Source organism: Copidosoma floridanum, unplaced genomic scaffold (genome assembly GCF_036245765.1).
Source record: "Copidosoma floridanum isolate Cflo_tuat_1 unplaced genomic scaffold, Cflo_Japanese_pri ptg000019l, whole genome shotgun sequence".
NCBI classification, from domain to species: Eukaryota; Metazoa; Arthropoda; class Insecta; order Hymenoptera; family Encyrtidae; genus Copidosoma; species Copidosoma floridanum.
The window spans coordinates 17280111-17307712 of record NW_028321896.1 but is presented as its reverse complement, the minus strand read 5'-3'; the positions used below and the strand labels follow the sequence as shown (position 1 = coordinate 17307712).

Here is a 27602-nt window from a genome sequence, read left to right as displayed (position 1 = left end):
CGGAGCCTCGTCATGGCCGCCTGCTCGGCTGGTCCTCCCCTGAGCGCCGGCGGCATCCCGTGCGGCAAACAACAGCAACTCGGCATGCAGAGCCCGAGGCCCTGGCAGCAGCGTTTACTGGGCAACCACTTGGTGCGGTGCGGAGGCGCCGGCCAAGAGGCCCAAAAAGACACCAAGATCCCGAGCCACGAGGCCCTCAAGGACTACGAGGTGCTGGGCCTGTACTTCAGCTTCGTCGATCCCGGAGCTACTTGCGACGACTTTACCCGGCACCTCCACGAGCTACACAAGAGCGTCAACGACGCCGCTGCCGGCAAACAGGGGCCCGGCGACGCCAAGCGCCGGTACTTCGAGGTCGTGCACGTGCTGCTATGGAGCAACGTCCAGGATGTGATGGACCTCGACCAGAGCTTCAGGAACCACGTGGCCGAGCTGCCTTGGCTGGCCGTGCCCTCCGACGACTACGAGAAGAAGGTGACTTTTTTTCCTACGTACGCGCGCTCTTCTCCCCCCATATACACAACGTATATATATTTGTATACGCGCAACATAAGCAGCGTGTCTTTGTGCTGTGCGATTAAAGCGTCATGTATATATGTACAGTCCCTTTTGCTGTGCAGCAGACTCGTTCTCCCGTTTTGGTACATATATCGCGTGTGTGCGTGCCCATGTGGATGCGCTGCGTAACCATCGGGGAATGCGTAAAAAAGGAGCCAAAGATTTTATTCGCGCTGCATCGAGCGATTAAACTCTTTGTTGTTTTTCCTCTTGCTCAAACCCTCTGTAGTTTTTTCGTGTAGTTTTGGCGTGTATTACGCTTGGGTTTTTTTTAGTAAATCGTGCCGATTTTTATCGGTGCTCCGATGGTGCATTTAAAAAGTACGTGATTTAAGATTAGGATGAAGATTGATGTTTGTTTTTAAATAGGTGCATGGATTGTATAGTTGATCGTGGGAATGTGAAAGAAAACAATAACGGACGTATCGGCTTATCACAGTAAAATCTAGGCCGCGCCGTTTCGGTAGCACTTCGCATCGCGCAATTCTTCGGCTCGATATTGGAACCCGGGAGAATGTGCTCTCGACGCTCATGTTCTTTCATTTTTTTACCCTCGCGCTTACACCCCGTCGTTTATTTTCGTGCGACGCGTCGATTTTTCGAAGCTCACTTTTTCCTACGGGACAAAAGAAAAAGGCTCACTGTTTTTCTCGCGACGCTTGGGCTTTTAATTGCACGGAGATTTCGTGTCGAAAGTAATAACTACGGGCGGCTCTTTTGTCTCGGCATTTTTTTCTTGAAATGTTTGCAAGAGAGCGGGGGTGGACGTGCAGAGATGTATGCTGTCAGCAATTTTGTTTCGTTCACGATTTGAAATGAAAAATTCTTGAAACTTTTCATTTAACAGAGACATGAATGATTTTTCAAAGCAAAAAGGGAGAAACAATTTGAAATCTTTTACAACACTTGGGAATAGAAAAAAAAAAAAAAAAAAAGAAATTTATTCCAAAGGCGACGTTGATATAAAGCGATCGAGCGTTCACAGACACCGCGTTCTTATTTCAAAATGAAACGGTTAGTCGGGGGGGGAAAAAAAAACTTCAAGCGCACAATGAATCGTTTCGGTTGTGATTTCGCACAAAACACGTCTGTCGAGTGACAAAGAGAGCGAGAGAACGAGATATGTTGGGGGACGATGAAATTCGCTTCGACGCGGCCTCTGTTCGCTTTTGAAAATTCATGCAAATTAAAGTGGCAGTCGAGCGCACGTGAAATTCTTTTCAAAAATCCACACGCACGCACACCCTCCACCACGCGCACATGTGAAAGCCATTTTTTTAAAAAACCTCACGCGACAACGTTCAAAATCATCATCGAAAACAAATACATATTTTCCCTCTAGAGAAAAAAAAGAAAAAATGTAATACACGTACCAACCGCTCGATCGGCCCACAACGAGTATAATCAGCCGCTCAACGACGCTGACAACCCGTCGACAGTCAAATTTCGACGCTTGACGAGCCCCGACCCCGACTATCGTAGACCCTCTGCTCTTTCGACCCACGAGCGCTGTCAGAAAGTAAAAGCGGCGGACACGAGCGTCACGTCATCCAATAAGTGGATGCGTCGTCGAATCACCAAACGCGCTCCTCTCCCACATCCTCCAAGTATATAATGTAATATGGTACGAAAATCGTATGTGATGCGCACGCGATAAATCTTCATTATTTTTCAACTTGGATATAAATATGACTCGAGTATAACGAACTGGCGCGCTCAAACCGATAAACGAAATATAAAACCCAGTGGCGCGTGTATTGCGCGTCCCTTTGTCTCCAGGTTTCAATTGCAGATAGCCCAACTCGCTCTCGATACATATTATTAACCGTACGTACAAAAATTGTCACTAACGAAATAAAAAAAGTACGGGTGACTCGGATGTCGAGGTACATTCTTCCCTTTTGTCCTTCGACGTGGCCCTGTACACACCACACAGTGTGTAATATATATGGACACCGACGCGCGACACCGAGAGAGCGAGAGAGCTCGGGGGGGACAATAAAATCACCAGCTCTCCCCTCGTGCCCTCAACATACACATACATGTATTGCTCGGGTGTGCGCGTCTCCCTGTACCGCCACGTGCTCCATATAATTCCTGCCCCCCCCCCCGTACCCCCTGGCTCTCGGCTCCAACTCGCGCCCTCCGTCGAATTTATGGCTCAAAGGGGGCCCTGCGGCCGTCTCCCTCTGCGTTTCTACTTCTTCTTACTTACCGCCTCCCCTCTCTCTCTTCCCCGGTGGTGGGTGCCGGCTTATACGCCAGATAAGGAGGAAATTAAGGGAAAGGGCTTCTGGAGGGAATCACCCGATTCATATTTGCATGATAAAAAAAAAAAAAAAAAAAAAAGAAAGGAAGGAAGGAAGGGACTGTTTCGCGTCCCCGCACGGCTTCGAGATTCGATTGGCTGACTAAGGGGTTGTAGAGGCCCCCCCTCCCCCCCCGTTTCGAGATCTGATTATGCGGGTCGACGTGCGGTGGCTGCACGTTATACACGTGCCGTTTCGCGGAAGATTCGCGCTCGAGGGATTTCGGCGAGGATGGTCTGGACATTATTGGATAAGGAAACCCATGTAGGGCTTGGCTGCGTTTTTATCATTGGGTTCGCGTCAGTGCTGAATATATACATGTATATTGTTAATATTCATTTATGCCCGAGTATTCGAGGTTTCGGGAAACTTTATTGTGACGTTCCTCCAAAGCGAAGGAATTCGCTCATGAATATGCAGTTGTATAATATTATATACTATAGCAGATATACATCGATTCTTGGTAGAAAACCCCAGAAATGGTAATGTCGGAAGTTTGCGGAGTATTATCACGCGCGTTCGCACAGTTCCATGACGACTACGCGGAACGAGGAAAAAAAAAAAAAGCTTTCGAAAGGGGAGGCAGAGTAAAGCGTCGAGCCGTTCACAAGTACCTATACGCATATACGAGTGCACGTTTGGCGCTTTGGTCCGTGTATGTTTTTCGCGCAAAACCGAGCAAACGCAAGGTAGAAGTTAAAAAAAAAAAAAAAATGAAAATAAAGGACGAGTCAAGGATTAAACGAAGCTGACCCACATCGAGCTTTCCCTAACTCGCCTGCCGGCGTCTCGAGTGTGCGAGCAAAACGCTCCTCTTTTCGTGTCTTTCGCCCGACGTTTGCAGAGGTACTTTCGGTGTGTGTACAGACACCGAGTCGATTGCTCGGCGCGAGGGAGCAGAAGATGGATAAACACTTTGGGAAATCAAACGCGGACAACGTGATTATTTGAATTTCCGATGTGGACTCTTAGACTCGGCGTCCTGGCCTTTCAGAGCAACCCCCAAAGTGTCCTCTCTCTCTCTGGCTCTTCTTCTTCTTCCGTTTGCGCGGAGACTGGATCTTTGTCTTGGTGGGAGAGGGGCTGCTTGTGCGCCGGGATCCTCTTGACGAGGAATCGATGCGGCTTTTTGTGCGCCTCCGGTATACTCTGGGTAATGAGTTGTACCGGAGATGGAGCTAATTGCAGTTGTATGTTGTTTTCCTGGTTTATTGGGATAATTGCCATCAAAGATTCTTCGGGATTTCTCGTCCTGTCCCGAATCGTTTGAGATTCCGCCGCAATAATTGAGGTTGCCAGAAAACGTTTTCGAGGCTATACCGAAATTTCTTGTTACTGAGGATTTGGGCATAAAACGATAAAAAAAAAAATTCCTATGAATGAGAATAAAGGAGTTTTTATGAAATTTCAAATTTCGCGAGCTGTGGTGCAGTGAAAAAAAAATCATTGCTAGAACAATACAAAGAAAAAAATTAAAAAGAAATCTTATACGTGCTATTCAATGTTTTGATACATTTTATATTCGAGGGTCTGTTATTGTTCTTTGGCGGAAATTTCTATAAAAGTTAGAGTTTCGTAATTCGCTCGTGTTACGCTCGAGAAAACTCAGGGGTCGCATAAAGGACGAGCACAAAGGGGACAGCCAAGGCGAGGGTTTACGATAAATTGGACAAGTCCAGCGAGTCCAACATTCAGGAGGCACTGGCCTGTGACAATTGAATCTGTCCTCATTTCGCCAGACCTTTTTTTTCTCTCTCATCCCCAAATTATGAAAAGTACATCCAAGCGAATAAAAAAAATGTAGAAAAAAGAATGAAACATCGAAGCAATCTCTTAGAGCTCCGGTAAGCTATTCCGCGGAGTTGCCATGCAGGGAAACGGGAGCATTGAGTGGTAAAAAAAAAAAAAAAAAAAAAGTAACGCGTGACAACGCAGCAGCCGTCTATCCGCGCTTGTATTTTCAGTATAGTGCAGGTACTGCTCCATTTTCGCTATTGTTCATCTGCATACACGTATACAAACTAAGAAACTAAGAAACAAAAAAAAGAAAACACTTTCCGCGTTTTCCCGCCCAACAGGCAGCCAATCGTGAGCCCGGCGTCAATTTTATCATCGTCTCCCCGCACTCTCGCTCCTATACACACAAGTCCCGGCGTGTCAAGTGCCTCGTCGCTCGATCCACACGGCGAACACGTCAAAGGGAGAACTAAAAGTCGACGACGATGACGAGGCCGAGGTCTCACGTAGCGCGTATTATACTCCCCGACTGCTGCAGCCGTCCCCCACCCCCCTTTGGTCCTCTTTGTTTTTTATATGGCACGAGGAGTCCTTCCCCGAGGATTAATCGACTCGTATACCTGTAATTAGCGATTTTTCCTTTATCTCCCCTACTTCTTTTTGTCGGGCTATTCCACCCTCTCCTATTGAATTTTCACAGTGATGGTTCTGATATATGTAATCGATACCTTTACAAACGAACCACCCGCCCTTTGCGTGAGGTGCATCACACAACAGGGTTTTCCATTATTCGGTCATCGTCCCAAAACGAGGAACAAAGGGAGGGTGAAAAAAGACAGTTGATAGACGATGCTCTATTGAAGCGTCCCAACCGCCCCCTGCGGCCAATGCGTATCCTCCCTTATTGGAGCCGGATGCTCCTGAATACAAGGGATTTACCGTGAAAAACCTTCAAAGGTGTACCAATAGGTTTGTAATTTCGTTAAAAACGAAAAAAATAACAAAAACGTAGCAGCAGCGAGTTCACGTCCGCGTGGTTGGCTTCGAAGTTTTCAATCAGCCAAATATACGAGGCGCGCATATATACGCGAAATGCAGTTTCCAGGAGCTGTTCTGCGCCCCCGAGACACCCCCGCACCCCATACGGTGCCACCCCACATGTATATGCATACCTATACCCACGTGCGTGTGTACACACACACACAGCAGAGCAACAGCAGCTGCGGGGCAGGTCCTTCAGAGAGTCTAGTGCATACATACAGGGCGTTTGACGCGTATACGAGCAAACGTACACGTACGTGCGAAACGCCCGGCAACCGAAGAAGAAGCCGAGGGGAAGCTCGCGCACAAGAAGAGAAAACTCAAACGCTGGCGAGCGCAAGGGGGCTGCCGATTTCGTGCACGCGCTGCTAAAAACATTCTCCATCGATACATTATAATATATATATGTAGCCTTGTATACGTGTTGTATCTGGTACCTATACGTGTAAGGGGCGCAATTTTTCTCTCTACCCTCTAGTGCAATAAATCTGCCGGAGAGTGAATTATGTGTATCGTAGCTCCCAAGTTACGCGTTTTTCATTATCAGCGTCGAAAAAAAAAAAAAATAATAATAATAAATAACCACCAAACTCTCCGTGTCCATAATATTTAGTATGCAGTGAGCGTTCGTTTGATGGCGTTTAGCGCCACGGAAATGAGGTAAATACGTACTCGCTGTGCTCTTGGTTAGTTTCGTTTCTTGGCCGAGTGAATGGGTGCTCCTTCAGTCGTAATTTCTTGTAGTGGCCTCTCGCGATTTATGCACAATCGTCGCTTGATTTAATTGGGGAACGTTAATTTTTAATTTTTTTATTTTTATTTTTGCTGGATGAGCAGGATAATTATCGCGAGAGGGCAACGCGGGAGTTGATTTTTTTCATTAGATCTAAAAAAAAATAAACAAATAATAAATAAAAAATGTGAAAGAATAAAAGGTTCCGTGTATAAAAGTTTTTACTACAAGTATGTACCAAAGTGGAACTGATGTAAAATGGAATTGTCTTTGCTCTCGGAGTCACTAAAAACACCTCCGCTTGACTCTAATGAGGTCGAACGATCGCGCGCGCGTGCTCTTAATTTCCAATCGAATCCAATTAAAAGTCGCACGAGTGCGCGCTTCTGTCTTTAATTGCGACGTTACAGTTGTCCCGAGAATGGCGCTTTTTCTCTGTCGAGTAAAATTTTTTCATTTGTTCAATACAATTTTTTATCGGTATACTCGAGAGCAAAAGGACATACAGTTCCTCCACAACCAAGCTGGGATTTTTTGTCAAAACAATATTGCCAAAAGCAAAGGTGGCGTCCCCCAATCGGCTCGATTTTGTCCCGATGGAATGCAAAGCGCGCATACGCACGAAACGTTGCAGGTAAATCGAAATTCATCCCGTCGCCAGTGGACGGAGCGACAGTCCGAGGGTGGGACGGGGGATGAAAATCACTCGGGAATCGAATCAGAGTACCTTCGTACACGCCCAGTGGCAATTTCGTTTTCGCCTCCCTTCGTCTACATATATCGGCGAATTTGCCTTTTAGCGACACCCCCAGCTTCGTGTTATACTCCCTCCCGGCGTCGACAATCACTGCCGTGTGTGTGTACCATCTTGGGTGGCTATTAAGTACACGATGTAATACCGAAGATGAGAGAAGGGTCTTGTAGGGTGACTCTCGAGTGGATTCAATTTTAAATTTTGGCAAGAACCTGAAAAATAGATAGTTGCTCCATTTGACTAAGCTATTTATGAAGACATAATTTAACTACAATATCCCAAGAATATTATAAGCGTGTACGCATCTACATCATAAAAAATGAAGAGTTTTAATTAAAATTCTCTCTTCGATCGACCTGAGCAAATTACCGTGAATTTTTAATTCAGGCATGAATCGACGCGTTTCAGTCTCGTCGGAGCATTTATCTACGTCCCATTCGCTGATCCGAGTCGGTGAAAAAAACCAAAGCCAGACGCATCAGCCCCCCCCTTCATCCGTGAACATCTCTAAACTAAAAATCTGCGGATGGCAGAAAAACACCTATTTCCCGGCAAAAGTGCATCAAGATAGCTTACACGGGTGACTTGCTCGTTAAAAAAAAAAAAAACGCGGAAAAAGCTCACAAAGAGAGATGGAGAGGACGAGATGACGCAGCACGGACGGATGTAAAGAAAAAAGGGAGGAACGATCGCTAGCACCCCCCCCTTCTTTTGCATTTGGAGAAATAAACAAACGCCCCATCGCGCTCGCAGATCTTTTTCGCGCGCCGTCTTCATATTCAATGTGGACCCGTTATTCTTTTACTTATATACCTATATACTTCTTCGTTCTGTCGAGGACAAATGAAAAAAAAAAAAAAACAAACCTCCACAATATGTACATATACAGTAAGCGACGACGGGACACGACGTGTGCAGCGTGTGTTATCTGGGCTTTGCACCTCAGCGGCGTTGGCTCGTGTAACTTTCTCTCTCTTTTTTTCTCTGTGAGATGGGGGGGGGGAGGCAGTCTGGACCGTCGTCGGGCTGCTGAATAACACTTTTAACAAAAAAAGTGAGGAAAGAAAAGAAAAGATAGCTAGAGAAAGAGGAAGGAAGGAAAATTCTCGAGTTTGCTGTCCCCCCTCGGCCCCCCTTTCTTCATTCCGCGTGGGGGGCGCGAAACGTCGTCATCGCGCGCAGATGTAGCGTGTATTCAGCACCGCTGGTTGATACTATATGGTATAGTTGTAGAGTACACCGAGGGAGAGGGACTCGAAAGCTGGAAAGTGTGAATGTTCTGCCAGCGTGTGTATATACGTACATGTAATACACCCGCGCACGCGAAGGGGAGAAGAAAGAAGAGAAGGTCGAGAGAAAGATGTAAAAAGGGGGGACGAAGAAGGGCTAAAAGTTCGGCTCGACCCCTCTTTTTTGCCTATCCTATATTATATACGCACGCGTATTTGTGTCCTTATGCGCTCTCGCGTGTGTTTGTGTGTGCAAGGGAGCGGGATCGAAATCGAGCGCTTTTCTTCAATAATTAGCCAGTGGCTTGTTTCTGACCCTCCAGGCTATCGTGTGTTTGTATATACAGACACTGATGCGCGCATGTGCGCGACGACGATTACGGAAGCTTCACCAGTGGCATTATAGGGGTATAGGGGTACGATAGCTTTTATTTTTTTTTCGTCAGAGTCTGTATTTAGCTTTCGAACGGCCAATCAAAAGTGTTTGTTCCGCACACGGGGTGGGCTGTAGTACTGTATGGCGTATAAAGGGGAGTTTAAACAAATTTTCAGGGCTAACTCTTTTTTTTTTTTTTTTTTTTTTTTTGGAAGGATTCTGGAATCGAAAGCTCGGTCTGTGTGTACAAACAGACCTTTTACAAGCTATGCGGATACACGAAAAAGGAAAAAAAAAAAAAAAAAACCACTTTTCGGGCAAGGCGCGTGTACAAACAAATTTAGTGCGCTGTCGATAAGGCACGCACCGAGCGGCTGTTTTCTGTCTTTGATCCGTCCATCACACGGGGCACAGCCGAAAATAAGCCAGATGAAAAAATAGCCCCTCGCACACGAATCCCGAGCATATTATATTCATGTACTCGGAACCCTGGTGGGAGTATCACCCCGTCGAATCATCAAGCCATTGAAGGATTATCACCTTTTAGGCTAAACAGTATCCACGTCTGCATAATAATGTGGAGTGCACAGTGCGAAATTCAGATTCGGGTGCGGAGTCTGCATGAATTACGGCCGAGCGCGCATCAGCTGCCCATCGTCATCATCGTTTCTTCGCAAACAGAGTTCGACGACGCGTGCATTATATAGATGCCGAGTGGAGGAGAGCTCTCGAGCGTGAAACAGAGGGAGAAGGAGCTAGATCGATAAGCTGCTGGCCCCGTGGAGGAGACATATTAATGTTACGTGAATATATTATATGGAGCTATAGAGGGAGAGGATCGATCGCGAAAGAGCGATGTCACAGCTGGCTGGAGTGTAATATATATCTTGCGTCGCTTCTTGCCCCGTCGGTTGTACTTGCATATTAGAAAAGTCGGCTTCTATAATCATCCGCATCATATTTTTGCTAACTTTTTACCTCATAAAGAGGTAAGACTAATGTAACTTTCAACTTAGCAAATATGCATGATTTTCATCTATACTCCACGTGTAGTAGCTTGTAGAGTTTCCCTTCCACCCCACGCACTTTGTCCGTCTCTAAAGTTGGAAAAGTTTGTGTTTGCGGGGATCGTCTCTTAATATCGAAATTCGTGTTCGAAATTTATAGTAGTTTTAATTTGAAAATAAATTTAAAAAAAACTTGCTTGCATGCATGAGTGTGTCCGTGGTATCTATTTGATAAAGGGTGGTATGTAACTTACTGATAACTATAACTCGAACCAGTTGAATTTACATTCCACAAACTGTTGTGAATACATGGATAAAACAGCCTTGGTGTACTTGGATTGAAATCTCACACTCTCGTATATATACAGGGTTAAATTACGTATAAAGCTCGTGTACTAACTTGATGCAACTGATTAATTATCACTTGATTTCAACGATTCTATTTTTACTGAATAATTCTCGGAACAAACTTTAAAGTCAAATGCCCTCTCCCCCTTAAACACGATACTCCGCTGCTGACTAAGTGAAAAAAAAATAAATAAATAAACAAATAGACAGCCTGTTTGAAGTAAAAAATAAATCCACACTAGAAAAAAAAGCTTTCCTAAAAGCCATGCTAATTTGATTAATCCTTTGCATCGCCATCAACTGAAACCACCGAAATATAACGTGCAACAACAAAAAACGAAAGATAAAAAAAAAAAAAAAAAACGATGCACCTCCTCACTCTACTCTCCCCCTCTTTTAGCTTTGATACAACACTCGAGTGTGCACCCTGTACGTAATATCGTATGCTATACGTATAACTCTGTATGACGATGCGCTCGTCAGCAGTAAAATATATTACTTTAGCCACATCACGGTGTATACACGCGTATTCTCTCTCTGCTCCGAAATAAATAAACACAGAGACCCCCGGAAAAAAAGCTCTTCTGGTTGACTTTTCTCTTCGCTCGTGTTACACGGACGAAAAGCTCCAGTTCATAGGGTACACTTGTATACGTGTATAATAGATGACACACAGACAACGCGTCCTTTTAAGGAGTCACGAGAAGCTCCCCGAAACTTGGAAAAACTCGACTGTTTCTTTACTCTCTCTCTCCTTTTTTTTTTTTTTTTTTTTTTTTTTTTTTTTATAAATAGTACACACAGTGTATTCACGTTAACAGTGCTTGGTTTTTTCGTCTCTCAGCGGCTCTTTGGGAGGCAAAGACTGAAAGGCCCCGTGCCGTCTGGTCCTCCTCTTGTACGGTAATAATTCGCTCTTCCCTCCTCGCCATCGGCATTAGGGCTCCGCTCGAATTAAGCGCACTTTGTGCCCCAATGGAGGCACGACGACCCATCCTCCGATGTCAAAGGGACAAAGCCAGCGGACGACTAAACCTCTCTCGGAGAGCCGGGCAAATGGGATCCAATTGCAAAAGTCTTTGAACGAGGAGGAGAGACAAAAATAACAGAGCCCCGCGACAACGAGGAAGAAAAAAAAAAAATGTTTAATTTCCCGCAGACGCGGCTGACGCGGAGGTACCGGATAAAAGCCGGGGTACCGACGCTCATCCTACTCGAGGGCAAAAACGGCGCGGTGTTGACGCGAGGCGGTGTCGAGCGCGCCCTGGCCGACCCCGAGGGACTCGGTTTCCCGTGGAAGCCGCCGCATCCGAAGGCCACCCTCGAGGACGGGCCTCTGCTGCCGTGCGGTGGCAGGGACAGCAACGAGCCGATGCTGCACGAGGAGTTGCGCCACTGCTACAAGGCCGTGTACTTTAGCGCCCACTGGGTGAGTTTTTTTCCATTTTTCCTATTTTTGTTTTTTTTTTCAACACCAATCCACCTTTGATTAAAATAAACGTCGAGGTCCGGGAATCGGTTGCAGTTTGTCTTGTTGAAAAATCGTTATTGACAAGAAATGGTAACTCTTTCAGAGGATCAAAAAACTGTAGGTGTAGGTATTTACGTACATTTACGAGACTTATACAAATGAATTGACTGCGAAAACAAACTAAAATGAGACTTTTTTTTTTTAACATAATTTCACGCAAATGGAAGTACAAAACTCATCAAGCAATCATGTGTCCCTACAACAATTTCGAAATGTACATATTTCTTCAGTAAAACGAAGAATAGTCGTAATCGCGTGTGCTTCTTTGTTATCTCTCGTTGGTTGCAGTGCCCACCGTGTAAAGCCTTCACGCCGCAACTGATCGACACGTACCAGCGGATCCGGGAGCGGGGCCACAACTTCGAGGTGATATTCGTGAGCTCAGACAGGTGAGTCCACAAAAACACACTTTATCGGGCGATCGGCCGATGATATGATTTTCGTGTGTCGTACAAACACCGGGATAAATCTAATCTCGCCCCCAAGGCAAACGCCGAGACGGGAGTAAATTAAATCTCGACGAGCACATGGGAACGAAATAACTTTGTTTTTACACGGTGTATATACTCCTCGGGAACATGAGTGCGTATACGTGTACAATATTTACGTGAGTCGCCTGTTCTAACAGAGATCCGTCCCTTCGATTCCTATACGAAATAGAGTCGTGTTTATGTATACGCGTATATGGTATGGATACACACGAGGGTCTAATGGGGTTTTTACGGAAAATTGGGAGGAGCAGTCGGGCGAGGAGGGAATCCCATCGAGTGGGAATTAGGTACAGGCGTATACGCAGCTACTGTAAAAGGGGGAGATAAGACCCACACGCGCGCGTGACTGGCTGTATAAATGGACTCACTCGCCGTACTTCCGTGTATCCACGGATGCACTAAATTGTCATTTACGCGTGAAAGCAGAGGAACATGTTTTTTTTTTTTTTTTTTTTCTCCTCGTCCATCAATATTTTGAAATTGTACGTTATATCAAGACATTTTGTACTATGGGACTAGAATCATACGGAGCCGGAGGACTTGTATACGTAATTAACTTTCGAGTGGAACGGCTGTAGTGTATATTTGATATACGTGCAAGCCGGTGTCACGCACTTCCGTTTTTAGTTCCCCGTCCGAAGACGGAACTGCGGCGTGTAGGTTACACAGCAACGACACAACCCAAAAGAGTACACTTTTACACGAAAATCGACAAGCGTAACTTGACGTTTGCCAGACTCTTACGTGATTATACCCACACACGGACGTGCTTTCGCTCCGCCAGTATACAAGGGAGGAAGAAGGTAATGAGATATTTTTCGACAAGATGAAATATACATGTTTCGTGGGAGAGACTGCGGGGTGGATTCAAACACCGGCAATTCGTGGTGGTGAGGAAACTTGGGGTGTTTTTTTTTTTTTTTTTTTTTTTTCTTAAGAGAATCATTTTTGTTATGAATATACCGTGGGGAAGCCAATATATTTTACGCGAACATTTACGAATGGAAAAAAAAAGAAACAAATAATGAAAGACTTTTCGGAGCACGACGCAAAAAATAACAGAGCTTCGATAAAAAAAATCCCGTGCCGATCATCGAGCGGATGTCGATGCTTTTTTGAATTATACCAGTCCAACACGGGTATAGATATCGTGTAGATGAGGAAAACCGAGAGTCGCTCCCGAAACTCGACGCTCGGCAACGAGGAAGTAGAGGGGAGAGAAACTCCGCCTTTTGTTCCCTCGGCTGTGGTTATACTTACACTTTTCTCGCGTTCCCTTCTCTGTCTGGGCAACTTATAGAAAATCGATACGGGCGCGCGAAAAAAAGGTGATTTTTTTTTTTTCTCTTCTCTCCTCTCGGCCAAATGGGGGACGCGAAGGGAGACGGGCGCCAAGCGGACGAAGAAAGATAAAAGGGGCGCTTCGAGCGGAATAAGTAAACGAGGCTCTTTGCGCCGAAAGCGTGGTAGGTATTTGTTGTTAATTAACCGTAGAGGCTTTTGTCGAACTACTCGAGTGGAAGTAAAAATGGGTCAATTTGTGAGGTTTACGAGTCCGATGGCGCTCTGGCAATTAAAATGACAAAGTATCGGTGATTTGGTGTCTAGAGTTAATGTTTTGCTTTTCGGCTTCCATTGCCATGGTGCTCCACGATTTTACGAAAGCTATGTGTATTTACATGTCGAGCTTTTTTCCTTTGCTCTAACGAGACTGGTATCGAAAAAAAAAAAATCCGATCTCGAGTGCAATATGATATGTCTCCCTTTTTCACCGACTCAAATCATCTCAAAATACATCATTAAAAAAAATAACGATGGCGATAGATGGAACGTTTCTTACTCTTTGGGTTGAGGGGGGCGTTTGCAGTAAATTTATAATAATTGGTGAAGTACATTTTTTACATTCAATAACAAAGAATCGTATTCCATGCAAGATAAAGAGTTATGCATTGCATGTTGTAATACATTTTCAGATATTGGTAAGTAAAAAAACAAACGTAGTAACGTCTTGAAACTTTTTTATTGTTTTGAACAGATTTACATTTTCCAAAGCTTGGGCTATGACTTGAAAAGATTTCTTATAGAGTTGACAAAGAAATTTAAGAAAATATTCAACGTGTGAAAAGTTACTCAAGTACCATTGGTTACGCTTCAGAAAATCTTATAAATTCACGTTCCCGTGTAAAGAATAGTGTAAAAAAACGAAAAAGTGTTTTTAACACCCTTGTCATATTTACCAATGTCTAAACATCTACCATGAACAATTAAATTTTCTTTTTCTTTTCTTCTTAAACAGTCTTTGACGACTATTGAACTAAAAAAATCAGGAAAAATCATGAAAAAAAAAACTAAAACACAGTTCTCCACATGTTTTTCCAGGAGCGAAGAGTCGTACAAAACGTACACGGACACGATGCCGTGGCTGCGGATACCGTTCAACCAGGAGGACCGGAGGCAGAAACTCGCGAGGGCCCTCGACGTCCAAGCCATCCCGACTCTGGTCGTGCTCGACCCCCGCGACAACATAATCACGCTCGAGGGCCGCACCGAGATCCTCGAAGATCCCGACGGTCTGGTAAGAGCTTGTTCCTTTTTTTTTCTCCCTCCCTTCCTTTCGCCCCTCTTGTTTTCCTCCCGAAAAAAAAGAAAGAAAGAATCCACGCCAAAGCCGGAATTTATCGGGCCATTGCCGGGCTTCCTTCTCCAGAGCACATACGTATATAGGGGTTTCCATTTTACCGGGCTAATGCGGTCATTTTTGCGAGATTTATCCTCCCGAGGGTCCAACGCTAAACTTTTTCCGCCTCATATTTATCGAGCACCGTGAAATATATACCCCGGTTTTCACGTCCAGTGGTTTTATATTAAAAAGAGAAAGAAAAAAAGGGAGCAAGCAAACGTCGTCGAAAATTAACCGAGTTATGAATGAGATAAGGGGCGCATATATCGGTATAGCGAAAAGCGCGAGCAAAGAGAATTTTTGATGGTCACAAAGGTGGGGCTCAAAGGGCTGCTTTTTTTTTTTTTGCCGGCAAACACGTACATTTTCCTTCCTGTGCCGTCCACTCTTTGTGTGTATGTACAGAGAGACTAAAACACGGCTCGTATATGTGCCCACCCCGATAGAATTTCCCATGGACGAGCCGGCTGGTGAACATCCTCACGGAGAAGTACGCGACGTCTTTGCACGACGCCCCGGCCATTATTCTCTTTGTCGGTGAGTCAATACGTCTTGTGTATTTATGTATGTACACGAGCTAGGAAGTACAAGGAAAAAAAAAAAGACGAGCCACGTGCTGCTGTCGTTTTTTTTTGTTCTGCGTACGTAATATTTGCTGGCTCGCGTGCTCGTTTTATCTCTTTTTTTGTTCCGATGCCCCAGAGGGTGAAGACTGCGAGATACAGTTCGGCGAGAGCGTCCTGCTGCCGGCGGCCGAGATGTACAGGCGAGACCGGCCCGACTACGACCCTAACTACGACGACCCGGACGACACGCTGCAGTTCTACATAGCCCTCGACGTAAGATCTTTTTTTTCTTTTCTTCCCCCGTCCATGTTTTATTCAGTCCCGCCCTCGAGGAAAATGTGTCTGGCTCGTGCATTTTTTTTTTGAATTTTCCATTCGGAATGTGATGGTGACACTTTCGCCCCTATGCCGCAAGAGAAGGAAAAACGCACGCGTTGATACTCGTTAGTTCAACCGCTCATTTAATTTCGACCCAGTGGAACCTCGTCACTTGAGCGGTCACCACTTTTGTATTTGCAATAATAACTCGCTTCGCCGATACAAGATACATTTTTTTCCTTCACCCGAAGCGAGTGGGTATATTATGTACATTGTCGATACAGTGGTAATGATTACCCGATGTTTCCGTGTCCACAGTGCGAGACCTCGGACATTCTGCGGGAGTTCGTCGGACTGGATGACGCGGTGCCACTGCTTACCGCGATCGACATACCGCGGGGATGGTACGCGGTGATGGAGGACGGGGCCGAGATAACCGTCGACTCGGTCCAGCAGTTTATCGACGGCTACAGAAGCGACAAGCTGCCGAAGAGCAAAATCGCCGCGGTTCACAAGGACGCCGCCAAGCCCGAGTAGACGCTCCTCCACCCCCCCCTCTCGGGTTACATCGGATCTCATATCTTTCGCTCGACGTGACTCGACGGACTTGACTCTCTGATGTGCGAGTATTTCTCTCTGCGAGCGATTTTTGTTTCGCGTGGAGAAAGATTTCGATGCCATTTCAACATATATTTTTTCGTACGTGTACTTGTACGTTGATTCATTCGCATGCGGTAACAGAATATCGGGACGGAGCGAGTCGATAGTTTAACCCGAGACGAGTGGACAGGAGTTTGAGGATATGTAGCGTGTCATTGTGTAATCGTCAACAAAAATGTGTGTGTGTGTAATATAGTCAGGCGATCCTCTAGGGTATACATATATTATATATACACATAGCGATTCGGTTTTTCTTATATGCAGCAGGTGTTGAGCCAAGTATGATTAATCGAAGAGTACAAGATAACGAAACAGTTTGTACAACAATGTCGTATCGTGTCTATTTACAAAAATTATCGCGTCGTTCAATAAACAATGCAAAATTAATAAACAGTAACTGTTAGTTCAAAGTAAGAGCCTGTAAGTGATTTATGAACGATAACAAAAATGTCTGCCTTTGAATATTACTGATCTGTCGTGCGAAATTTATCATTGATTGTAAATTTTTTTTGTATATTAGATAAAACTGATTTCAGGCCAAGTAGGTACTTGGTGAATTCAAAGGTCATTTGTTCAGCATTTGTTAATTTTGATCTCAATAAAAAATTATTCAAAGAAACCAAGTATTACAATGAAAGCGTTTGTAGATCTAGATCTTTTATTGGAAAAAAAAGCTTACTATTTTTGGGTGTTTCAAATTACAAGTAAAACAAATATATATTTGTTAAGAAAATAATCATATAAAACTAAGTCAAGTATGGAAAACAGTGACGCAGTGTTTGTTGGTCGGCTCTTATCTGGTCATTCGTCAAGATGCATAGCTCGGTTGTGCCGACTCTCGGATTAATTGTAATGTGCTTTGTTTAAAAACTCTGTTGTCACTGTCTTTTAAGAGAAAGGCAAAGTATAAAATGAGACTAAAAATGCGCTAGATTACACAAAAATAATGGACGAAAATTTTTATCTTATCTGACGGACGAAAAGTCAGAGATGAGAGACAATATATTATATTGATTCTGTACATGAAATATCTACTTAGAAAACAAAATTCAAAAACTTTGAAGGCCGAACACCTCATCTCGAATGCAAAAGTGATGTTTCATTTGTATTAAAAATGGTCTAAAGATGAACAATGATTAATATTTATAACTAATTTTAGTAACTTTTTAATTTTTAAGAATATTTGTACCTACGATTTTTAATGAAGTAGTAAAGAAATACAAACTCACACAAATAGTGTATAATTTGATTTTTATTCCAACTAATGCTCAGAAAGCAAGCACACAAAAAAATTGCGACACACTCGTTTGCATGTACGATTTTTCTGCTTAAATAAATATATACAACATTTTAACTAAATCAATTTCATTAAATCGCAAGGTTGAAATCATCAATATTTAGTGTTAACCTATCATTTTTGCCACTACGGCATTATGATCTCAGAAGTCATTAAAAATATTTTATAGTCCCAAGTTATTTTTTTAAATAATTGTACGCACTAGATTACATCGAAACACAAACAGTAAGACTTACATTCATGTCATTTGTGTCATTGAAATTAAAAAACATGTTGCACAGAGTATCAAATCCGTTCACTCGGTATCATTCAAATGTAAAATGTATAATTTTTATAGTAACTTGTTCTCTTGAAATTCTTTACTAACTTAATAACGTTGCTAAGGCATCTAAGAACTTGGGCCTGTCTTCAGTTTTCAGTCTTGCAACTAAAATAAGAAAGGATGTTTACTGTTTCATTAAAAAATATTAATTTAATATATTGGAAACGATTGTATCATACTTGTGGTGTCGAAATAGTCCGCTTCTATTGACGCATTGGTGTTTTTAGCTGCTTGTTCAAAGGCACGACCAAACAAACTAAAAGTTTTTTTATTTAAATTTAAAAGTCGACTTTAGTGAAGTAGAAAAACTTTTGTACCAAAAAACAAACCTTCTGGGTTGCTCTTCAATCACAGGCGGTATACCAACAATAAGACACGTGCCCTCTTCGATGCTTATTATCGAGGAAGCGACCAAAGGCAAAGTGTGTACCTTTCTATTTTTAGAAGAATCAACGTATGCTCTTAATGTAAAGTTAGCCAACATGAGAAGCGCGTGAGGATGGGAAAACAGATGAAAATGCAGAATACCTTCTGACAATAGGATATATAGAAACGTACCGGCGTTGACAACTTGTTTGAGCTCTAATGTGCCTTGAGCGGTTTTAAAAATGCTGACAAGCATAGTTTTGGCTTTTTCTATACCTTTGTCGAGAATATCTTTGTTGGTACGAACAAGACAGTCGGAGGCTTCTAAAAAGCATTTTTCAGGTGGTCTATCCTTTGACTAAAAAAATATCACACGTTCAATACAAAACATGTATTTCATATTAAAAAACAAAACAAAGATATATCTTACCGTCGACTCTAATATGGCTAACATTGCATAAACAATATCGGAAGCGCAATATTTAAAACGATATCCGTGGTGTATTGAAAAACTAGCACACACCACCTTTTCTAAATTATACTTCCCCGCTAACTTTTCTAACATACCCTTAAATTCATTCCTATAACTGAGATCCATCGCTGAAAACTTTTGCTTAGCTTGAATGAGAGGAAGACCCATATCGGCTAAGAGTTTTTTCAATTTTTGATCTCCTCTGATAGACCAAAGGCGCATGGTAACAGCTGTCATCATTGAGTGCTTTAAACTATCTTCTACAGTCCAATGACGATACAAGGCTAGTTGAAGACTATTTAATTTGAATTTAAGGATATATACTAGTAATAATAAACAATTGAAAAGAAACTTGTTAAGAAAAGGATACTCTTTCTCGTATGAAACCTTAACAGCACTCAGCTGTTGCCGGTCTGCATCGCCTCCCCTGGTATGACTTAGTCGCGACACATGTCCCTGCAAAGTACCGGATTCTAATACGCTTGTGCTGGACTCTACTTTGTTCAAAATAGCTTGCTCGGTGGACCCAACGATTGCCCACCACACCATATCTAAATTATCTCTTGACATTTGCCACGCCATTTCATAAACGATAACGGCAGTCTACAACGTAAAACAAATTTAGTCATTGGTGTCTTAAGGAGTAAATAGTAGTAAATCTGATTGAACATACGGATTTTCCATAATAGCTGTATTGCGTGTAATTAAACATAATGGTATCTCTCTTTTCCTCCCATTCTCTCAAATTTCGTTTTTTCAAGATTTTGTTTTCCATTAGTCGTCGTCTCTTGGCTTGGCGAGATTCGTTTTCTTCATCAGAGCCATTTTCTTCCTCTTCTGCTTCTTCATCAGACTAAATGTAAAACCCGTGTATTTTATAATGAAAGATTCACAATATTTAGAATATATTTGCTTAACTTACGGATTCATCATTAAAGACGTCTTCATAGTTTGGAATATCTTCTTCTGCTGCTTCGTCTGCAATGATAAGTACTTGTTTCTCATTATAAACATTGCACAAGTCAAACGGCCTGTGACTATCAAGTATAAAAAATATCACATTTTCTCCGGGTTTGAGTATATCCACAATATCTAGCGTTCCACCACAGTTGATCATTATAACATACTCTATCTGTAAATTGCAAGAAGTTGGTTGAAAAATTTGACATTCCAAGTAAAAAAAGTTGTTAGCAATACCTCTTCTGAGTTATCCTTGAATGCTTTAACCATATCACTGACTCCATGAACAGGAACAAGGGTATACACAACATTATCATTTTTGAACAAGGTTTGCAGTATTTTAGATGCACAGATGGCATCGACGTCAAAGTTAACAAGTATAAGGCATTGCTGAAAACCATATTTATTATCAAGTACTCCAATACATAGAGAGTCTAAAAATGTACTATAAAAAATTGTTAAGTATACATGGTGAGAGCTACACACCAAGTACCAAGTTGATGAAATTGTACTCACTTTTCCATTCACCACGTCGTAAAATTCAGGTTGAATGTTCTTTAAAAACATGATGTCAACTCATGGGAAACAATGATGAGCTTTTTCGTTTCCTCCTGACGAAGGTCGGTAGCGGCGATGTTGCTTCTCGGAGTTCTTGACGGATTTCAGACAACCTTTGCCATATCCTTTGCCGCCAAAACTCTGCCCCCTTTTGTTGTTTGAGGTTACGTTTTTGAGCTACAGCTCCCTTCAGCTCCCTTATATCTATACATGCAAAGACATTTGAAATTTCAAAACAAGTGTGTAACGTAAGTACACGAAAATCTAGCAAAACAAAACTTTACAGGCACGAAAGATTTATTTCCGCAAAAGTCGAGAGATAAAGCACGATAAACATACCTGCTGACTGGAATGTTTCCAAGTTGATGAACGGTTAAGGTAAAGGTCAACGGCACTTGATCACAACAAACGAGTTAAAAGACGCCAATTTTTATGCATATAACACACATATGTATATAGGTAGCACTGACAGGAGCAGACTACTTACTGGCCAAACTGAAGGCTCCGATTTTTGCTCTCCTCTCGCAAAAAAAACACACACACACATCAAGTATCAAAACCAAAACAAACTGGAGCGATGGTGGCGCTGCTGGTGCGTATATTCGCCACAGACGTCACAGTACCAAGAAGGTGTGACGGTCAAAATCAGGCGCTGTGTGAAAGGCGCGTGATTTGGTTCGGGTCGTGGGTCCCCGCCGTCGTCGTAGTTCGTCGCTTGGTGCAGTCGATGGCGGGAGAGTTTTGAGCTACAACTCAAACACCTGTGAGATGCCAGTAAGTGGCGATAGACTTGGTGTGTGCTCGAGTAGTATAGATTCGAGCTCAAGAGAGAGAGAGAGAGAGAAAGAGTGTAGGCACACGTAGGGGGGTCTCCCCCATCAAGGATATAATATACCCACTACATACTCTCACTCCCCGGCATGCCTACGCCAACATTATTTGAACGGCCGTTGTTTAGTTCACTCCCGTCTAACGCTGCGCGAAAACACCTTTCGTTTTTCCCGTGTGCTCGCTGCATGGTAAGATGTTACACACACTTACCACGCACTGCATTGGTGTGCGTGCATAACTTGTACAAGTTTGTTTAGGATTTTAACTCCGCCTTTCTTTTTTGCCATCGAGGAACAAGGAGTCGGGTAGAGAAGAAACAAACAGTGCATAATGTAGGGTGCGAGTGCTTAGTATATAATATACCATTTACCCAATTTAACAGTGTTTTTTTTTTTTTTTTTTTTTGCGCGGAACGGAGGAAACGCCGAGAGAAATCAATGAAAACTGCGTTGGTCGCGAGTGCTTGATCAGAACCGTGAAAGTCGTAGCGGGGAAAAAAAGCAAAAAAAACTGCCCCTCTCTCTCTCTTTTTTATTCGGAAAAGTGCGCGTAACGTCGTCGAGGGGTATAAGTATATGTAATGTCGTGCACGAGGTGACAATGTCCGTAACGACGAGTGTTTCCTGGAGGAGGAAGAGGAGGCGTCTGCTACTGTTGTCGCTGCTCATTGCCGTCCCGGTCTGCTGTTGGGGCTACGCGCTGGATGACGAGCTCGCGCGGAGGGATGCCACCGCCGGAGGGACGATGACGGGCCAGGAGCTACTTCCGGTCGTCCTACTCGACGATGTTGGCTCAGGTAAGCTTTTTTAAACCTCCCTTTGATCCATATACATACGCACAAAATAATTCGCGCTCTCGAAACTCGTTGGGAGACTTTTTTTTTTTTTCTCGCGCGCTACGAGAGATCGTAACCGCGCAATGTGTCTACATGTACACTTTTGTGTGTGTGTGCATATGCACACGTGCAAGCCGTACGGTATAGCTATACAGAGTCGGTGATTGCAAAAATCGCCTTTTCCGCCGCGGTAACGCCTGCCACGGCTCTTGGTATCTACTGGTTGTTTATTATTACATTCGTGTCACGCCTAAATTCCCACGGATGGAGAACGAACGCCGCACGTATGTACAGCTACATATATGTACTCTGCACCCATATTACCTGCTATTACTCCTCTTACCGTATACACAGAGCGGCTTTATATATCTTTATTTCTTTTTTTTTATTCGTTCAAAATCCGAACACGAAGCTGTGATGTTTTGTCGATTTCGCGGAAGCGTTGGGAGTTATCGTCCCATATATTCGACGTGAATTTGACAAAGTAACAAAAGAAAAATACATAAGCATACGAAATTCGCATTTTCATCGATCCCCCGTCTGCGGACACAACCGCTCCCATCATCCTTTGTTTTCAACATCCGAGAGTGAGAGTAGTGATAATTATTATTTTTTTTGCCCCCCACCCGCGCACTATACGTACATATGCGAGTATACCTAATGGATCTCGGGCATCGCTCAGTTTTCGCACGTACACAACGCGGGGGTTTACGACCGACGCCGAGTGAATACCCAACAACGTCCGAGGACATCACCCACTCCGCCTCTGCTATTGAGTCTCTCTTTTTTTTTTTTTTTTTTTTTTTTCTTACTCGAGGAGAGGCTCTATTATTAATTATTCATGCGCAAAACGACGCACACACGCCGCAGAGCCATCTTTTTCTTTCTTTTTTTGTTTCAATGCTACATACCTCAGTACCACATACACACTTTTTGGACAAACTCGTACGATGGCTCCATCCTTTCTCGGAGGCGCTATTCAAATCCAAGAAGCACATATATAATGGGATCTCGAGTTGGGCAATTTTTACACCGAGAAACGTGTAAGCCGTGTGTAAGGATCCCATTGAATTTCTATGGAAAAACAACGGGCCGCCCGAAACAATTAAACGCGAGGGACTTTGGGGCGCCCCCCAGATATGGGAACCGATCGCCGTATACCGACAATGGGGTTGCGCAACCTGAAAAAGGATTATTTCGGACAAACCACCTATACGGCGCACTTATATATACATACTACATACCACTGCTGTACCTGTCACTTTTCGTATACTTGTGACCGACGTTTAGTATTTTTTGCGAAAAAGACGCTGTGGGCATACTATTGATCGGCCCTTCCTGTACGAAATGACCCCTTGACGAGATGTGCGAGTATATAACCCAGAAGGGGCATACACACGTATTAAATAAACACACCCAATGTACCTACGTATACATATACAAAAGAGGTGGAGCAGGGAAGGAGGGAAAAAAGAGAAGGGTACATATATGTACACGTGCAGTATAGTCGCGGTGAACGTCTGAACTCCAACATCGGCTTTTCTAATACGTACGAGACTTTTGCTTATGGCTCGTGTATAAAATACGGGTGCACGTATACACATGTATATAATATAAATATAGGTATTGGTTTTCCGCGCCAAAGCCTGCAGCCTCCGCTTGCGTGAAAGTCTCTCGAGCCGTACACACGCAAGTATACGTGTCGTACATACGCCGCGAAATCATTTGATGGATGCGTTTTGTTACAAGTATATATATATATGTATGTATAGGTATACAAAATGATCATCTTTAAAGTGAAATGGCTCGCGAGGGGAGGAGAAAAGGGTGTCACTATAGAGAGGGGCCTTTCTCCGCGCGAGCCTCGAGGGCCTTTTTTTTCTTTTCTTTTCGCGCAATGATGTGTCTTTCGCTCACGCGATCTCGAATCATTATCATTATTACGCGGGTGTGTATGTATGTATGAGCGAAGCGAACTTCCGCGATGTGTCTCTATATATATATCTCGTGGATTACATGGGCCCCCTCTTTCTCTGCTTTCTCAATGACCCGAATTTCCGGCCCGCATGTGTTATATTACTGTGCGGCTTTTTATTACGCGCGCCCGCGATGATGATTGTTTTACAGTTTCGCTTCCCGCCGAGTGTGGATATTATATAGGTTTGCAGTTTTTTTTTTTTTTTTTTTTTTTTTTTTTGTCAATTCGCAAAAGTCGCCCGATATTACATGGCTGGAAAGCTTTTTCTTCTCTCTCGTTTTATTATTCGGTTTACAATATAACTAAGACCAGAGCAATAAACACACAATTTTCTCGTGTTGAATAATCATTCCTCGCTGGAAAATACACATGTATATGTATGTATCTCGATTATTCTCAGGTTGAGCGTGAAATTGAAAAGTAAATGCGTTTGCATCGGCACGGCAATTGTGAAATCAAACAATTAAAATAAACAGTTTTCGAGCGAAAACTATATATTCACGAGCGTGTGCTTCGGACGCGTGTCCGACCAATACCATGGCTGTATCTACTGGCGAGTGTCCGACCGATACCGGGCACTCTCTCAAATTGACACAGTTTCTGTATTGCTTCCCCCATATATACACCTTCGTGCTTATGCCACGGAGGAACAAACGAAACGAAGGAACCAACGCAGTGCCAAACGTTATTGCTGGTGCAATCTGTAGTGATTAATCGCGTAAAAATCCAATTTTCACCGAATCTCCGCTACATGTGTATAATATATATATGCCAAGTGGAGCGCGGAAAATTGCAACAACATGTAACACATTTCGTGCAGGAAATCCTAAAAACCAATTACCCCACGCTACATATAAGTATACGCTTCTCTAACCATTATTATCGCCATCATCATCAATCTGTGTACGTATATATGAAAGAAAAAGACAATCGACGAGGGGAGAGAAAGAAAGAAAAGTTACGTGTACCAGCGAGCCATCGGTAGCGTTTGTATATATACATCGACCACACATCTATGTGGTCGACCTCTCCTTGCTCGTAAAAATAACCTAACGGCCAAGAGGATGAAATGCACGGGCTCTCGGAGCTTTTCGCTTGGTAAATACACGTCACCGAATGGGTGTAATCAAGGGCCGTCGACGAGGACAGGGGAAGAAAAAGACATCCGCGCAGCTTTCTCTTAACGACTCGTCGTCGCTTGTACCTACTTAACGAGAAACGGGGAAGCCCTCGGTAACACAGCAGCGACGATCCGTCCCGGCGGATGGAAATTTTGCGCATAGAAAGGCGGAAATCGCTGCTATACTCGCTCGTCTTCCCTCTCTCTCTCTCTCATTTTGTATGTTTGTGTATACAAGTAGTGGCTACTTGCTTATTTGCTCTGAGCTGACGTGCGTGTGTGCACCTCCGCAAACAACCATACATGTATATCCCGCGAGGACGATCGCTAAGTGAGTTATAGCGATATCGCAATGTGTACAGTAGCGAATAATACATGGGCATGCGCTTTCCATTCGTTTACTTTGGCTGCGTGAGCGTACCGATGGTTATTATTATTATTAAACGTGTACGCGAATCGAGCGTATTTCGAAAGTCTTGTTTGGAAGAATTTCTTTTTTTCACCGGCGTACGGGTACTCTTTGACGCGAGTGTCAAGAGCAAACCTAAAATTTATCCTCTTCCGGTGTCTGGTCTTTGGCGTAATTAACGAGTTACCTACACTAATCATCAAAAGAAAAAAAAAAAAAAAACGCGGAGTTGATTAACTCGACGACGAGTCCACCGCCGATTTCCATACAATTTAACTTTCGCTAGACCATACTCTCTTTAGATTTTCCATACCTTTGCTCGTTAGATCGATGCCATTAAATTCCGTGTTTTTTTTTTTTTCTTCATCTTCTCTTCTCATCGTGTCTTATTAGAGGATTCCAATGATAAACGCGATGAGGAGAAAAACACACGAGGGTATATTATATTGGAAATAGTTTTATAATAGCCTGCAGCTATACACGTAAGCGTTACATATCGGCACGTGAAAAAAAAAAGTAATTGCGTTACGTAAAAAAAACGATTGAACCGGATGATAATATCATTACCATTGTTATTGTTGTTGTTGTTCTCGTTACAGTTGTTTGTTTACAAAACGTGCGTGTATCAATTAAAACGCTCTTTTTTTTTTTTTTTTCTTCATTTATGCAACAATATTTTCTTCTTGGGCAAACACACACGATTAACTTAAGGAACAAAAAAGAAAATTGTCCTACATAAACAAACATCGCCGACGCCATCATCATCGGTCAAACAAAACTCGGATTCCTCCCCTGAGAGCTGCGTACACGGAGTGAATTGCAGTTTCGCGTTAACGATTTCGAGCACGCGCCAGTGCACATATAATGCAAAATGAATGAAAAAAAAAAAGCCTCCTTTCGCGGCCTGAGATGTTCGCAAGAGGCTCCTTTAGTCTTGAGCGATCCAGGGTCGACTGGTACGGGCTCTACGCGGTTTAGCGCGCGCTGGTGTACAAGTATTACTTCACATCAGCAGCGAGTTACGCGGAAAGAAGGTCGGTCGTTGCTTGCGCGGATTTTACTCCGCGGAGGGACGCCGATGCTACTGCACGGCAGCAATTTCAAGGCTCTCCGCCCATCTTTATTTTTTTTTTTTTGCCGTCGGTTTCTTCTACGGCGCGTACACGGAGGATCGACGTAAAAGACGCGGCTCCGTTTATAAACACGTCGTACCTACGGGCGACAGTGGAGGCTTTATATGTGTGGAGGGAAAAAAAAAAAAAAAAAAAAAATGTGGAGCAAACAATCGGAGAATGCGCGACGAGTGGTCTTGCCTACTACATATTGTGTGGCCGTATGTGGAAGCAGCGAGCAACGGCGTGGCTGGAATCTCGATATTTTTTTTTTTTTTTATAAGCACCGAGTCGAAATCATAAAGCCATATTTTTGCAGCCTTCTTTTTCGTGCCTAAACAATAAACATTGGAATGTTGTATCATATACCCTCTCGCGTAAAAGTTTCTCCAAAAACTGCGGTGCGCAAACATATAAATTTTAAAGAGCGATAAAAAAGAAAATGCCAACCCGATGCACCGACTTTATTTTTTTTTTTTTTTTTTGGCCAATAACCCTCCCTTATACCCTGTCGTAACTCAAACTTTCTGCGTCTTAATTTACACGCACCGCCATCAGAGCTGAAAAAAAAAAAAAAAAAAAAAAAATCCCTCTTGGAAATCCATCACAGCGTTCATCATCATCATCGTCCGCTTGATTCATTATACCTGCGTGAATAACCCCCTCGAGATGAGCCATATGCATGCAATGTACCCCCTCTCGAATCTTTATTAAAAGCGATTTTCATCCTCGCCAATGTACACGCAGGAGGCATTGCCAGTGGCACGTTTAATGAGACGCGCACACGATCGTCCTGTACGTAGGAGAGAGAAGGCGTGTGTACGCGCAATCCTCATTACAGCCCTGGCAATTAAGGGTACATTACGGGGCGATGATCTCTCTCGCGAGCTGTAAACACACATAAGGGCCGTCGAGTTATTTATTTTATTATTGTTATTATCATTTTTTTGTTGCTCTTGTACGGATGAGTTTCATTATCGCCGCTGTTATACATGCGCAGTCGA

The 27602-nt window shown here is 43.3% G+C and overlaps 2 protein-coding genes across 4 annotated transcripts; one reads left to right on the top strand and one right to left on the bottom strand.

Annotated features, from left to right (window-relative positions):
• The first annotated feature begins 12 nt into the window (after positions 1 to 12).
• Positions 13 to 17612, top strand: LOC106638316 (nucleoredoxin). The gene is made up of 7 exons (XM_014351421.2): positions 13 to 474; positions 11252 to 11521; positions 11912 to 12012; positions 14494 to 14689; positions 15241 to 15331; positions 15497 to 15633; positions 15997 to 17612. Exons 1-7 carry the CDS (start codon positions 13 to 15, stop codon positions 16213 to 16215), a joined length of 1476 nt encoding a protein of 491 aa, XP_014206907.2. The 3' UTR covers positions 16216 to 17612.
• Positions 17573 to 20866, bottom strand: Cdc45 (cell division cycle protein 45). 3 transcript variants are annotated; one of them, XM_089593111.1, is made up of 11 exons: positions 20801 to 20865; positions 20653 to 20707; positions 20272 to 20517; positions 19993 to 20145; positions 19718 to 19927; positions 19469 to 19648; positions 19166 to 19398; positions 18754 to 19090; positions 18287 to 18681; positions 18137 to 18213; positions 17573 to 18062 (listed from the first exon to the last, which is right to left on the bottom strand). In XM_089593111.1, the coding sequence occupies exons 3-11, from the start codon at positions 20320 to 20322 to the stop codon at positions 17998 to 18000; spliced, it is 1701 nt and encodes a 566-aa protein (XP_089449237.1). In that variant the 5' UTR covers positions 20323 to 20517; positions 20653 to 20707; positions 20801 to 20865; the 3' UTR covers positions 17573 to 17997. The 3 variants fall into 3 exon arrangements, 2 of the variants coding, with proteins under 2 accessions (XP_089449237.1, XP_014206971.2); XM_014351485.2 differs by having other exon boundaries at positions 20653 to 20866; XR_001338948.2 differs by lacking the exon at positions 17573 to 18062 and having other exon boundaries at positions 18287 to 18391; positions 18516 to 18681; positions 20653 to 20866.
• Between the last annotated feature and the right edge of the window lie 6736 nt (positions 20867 to 27602).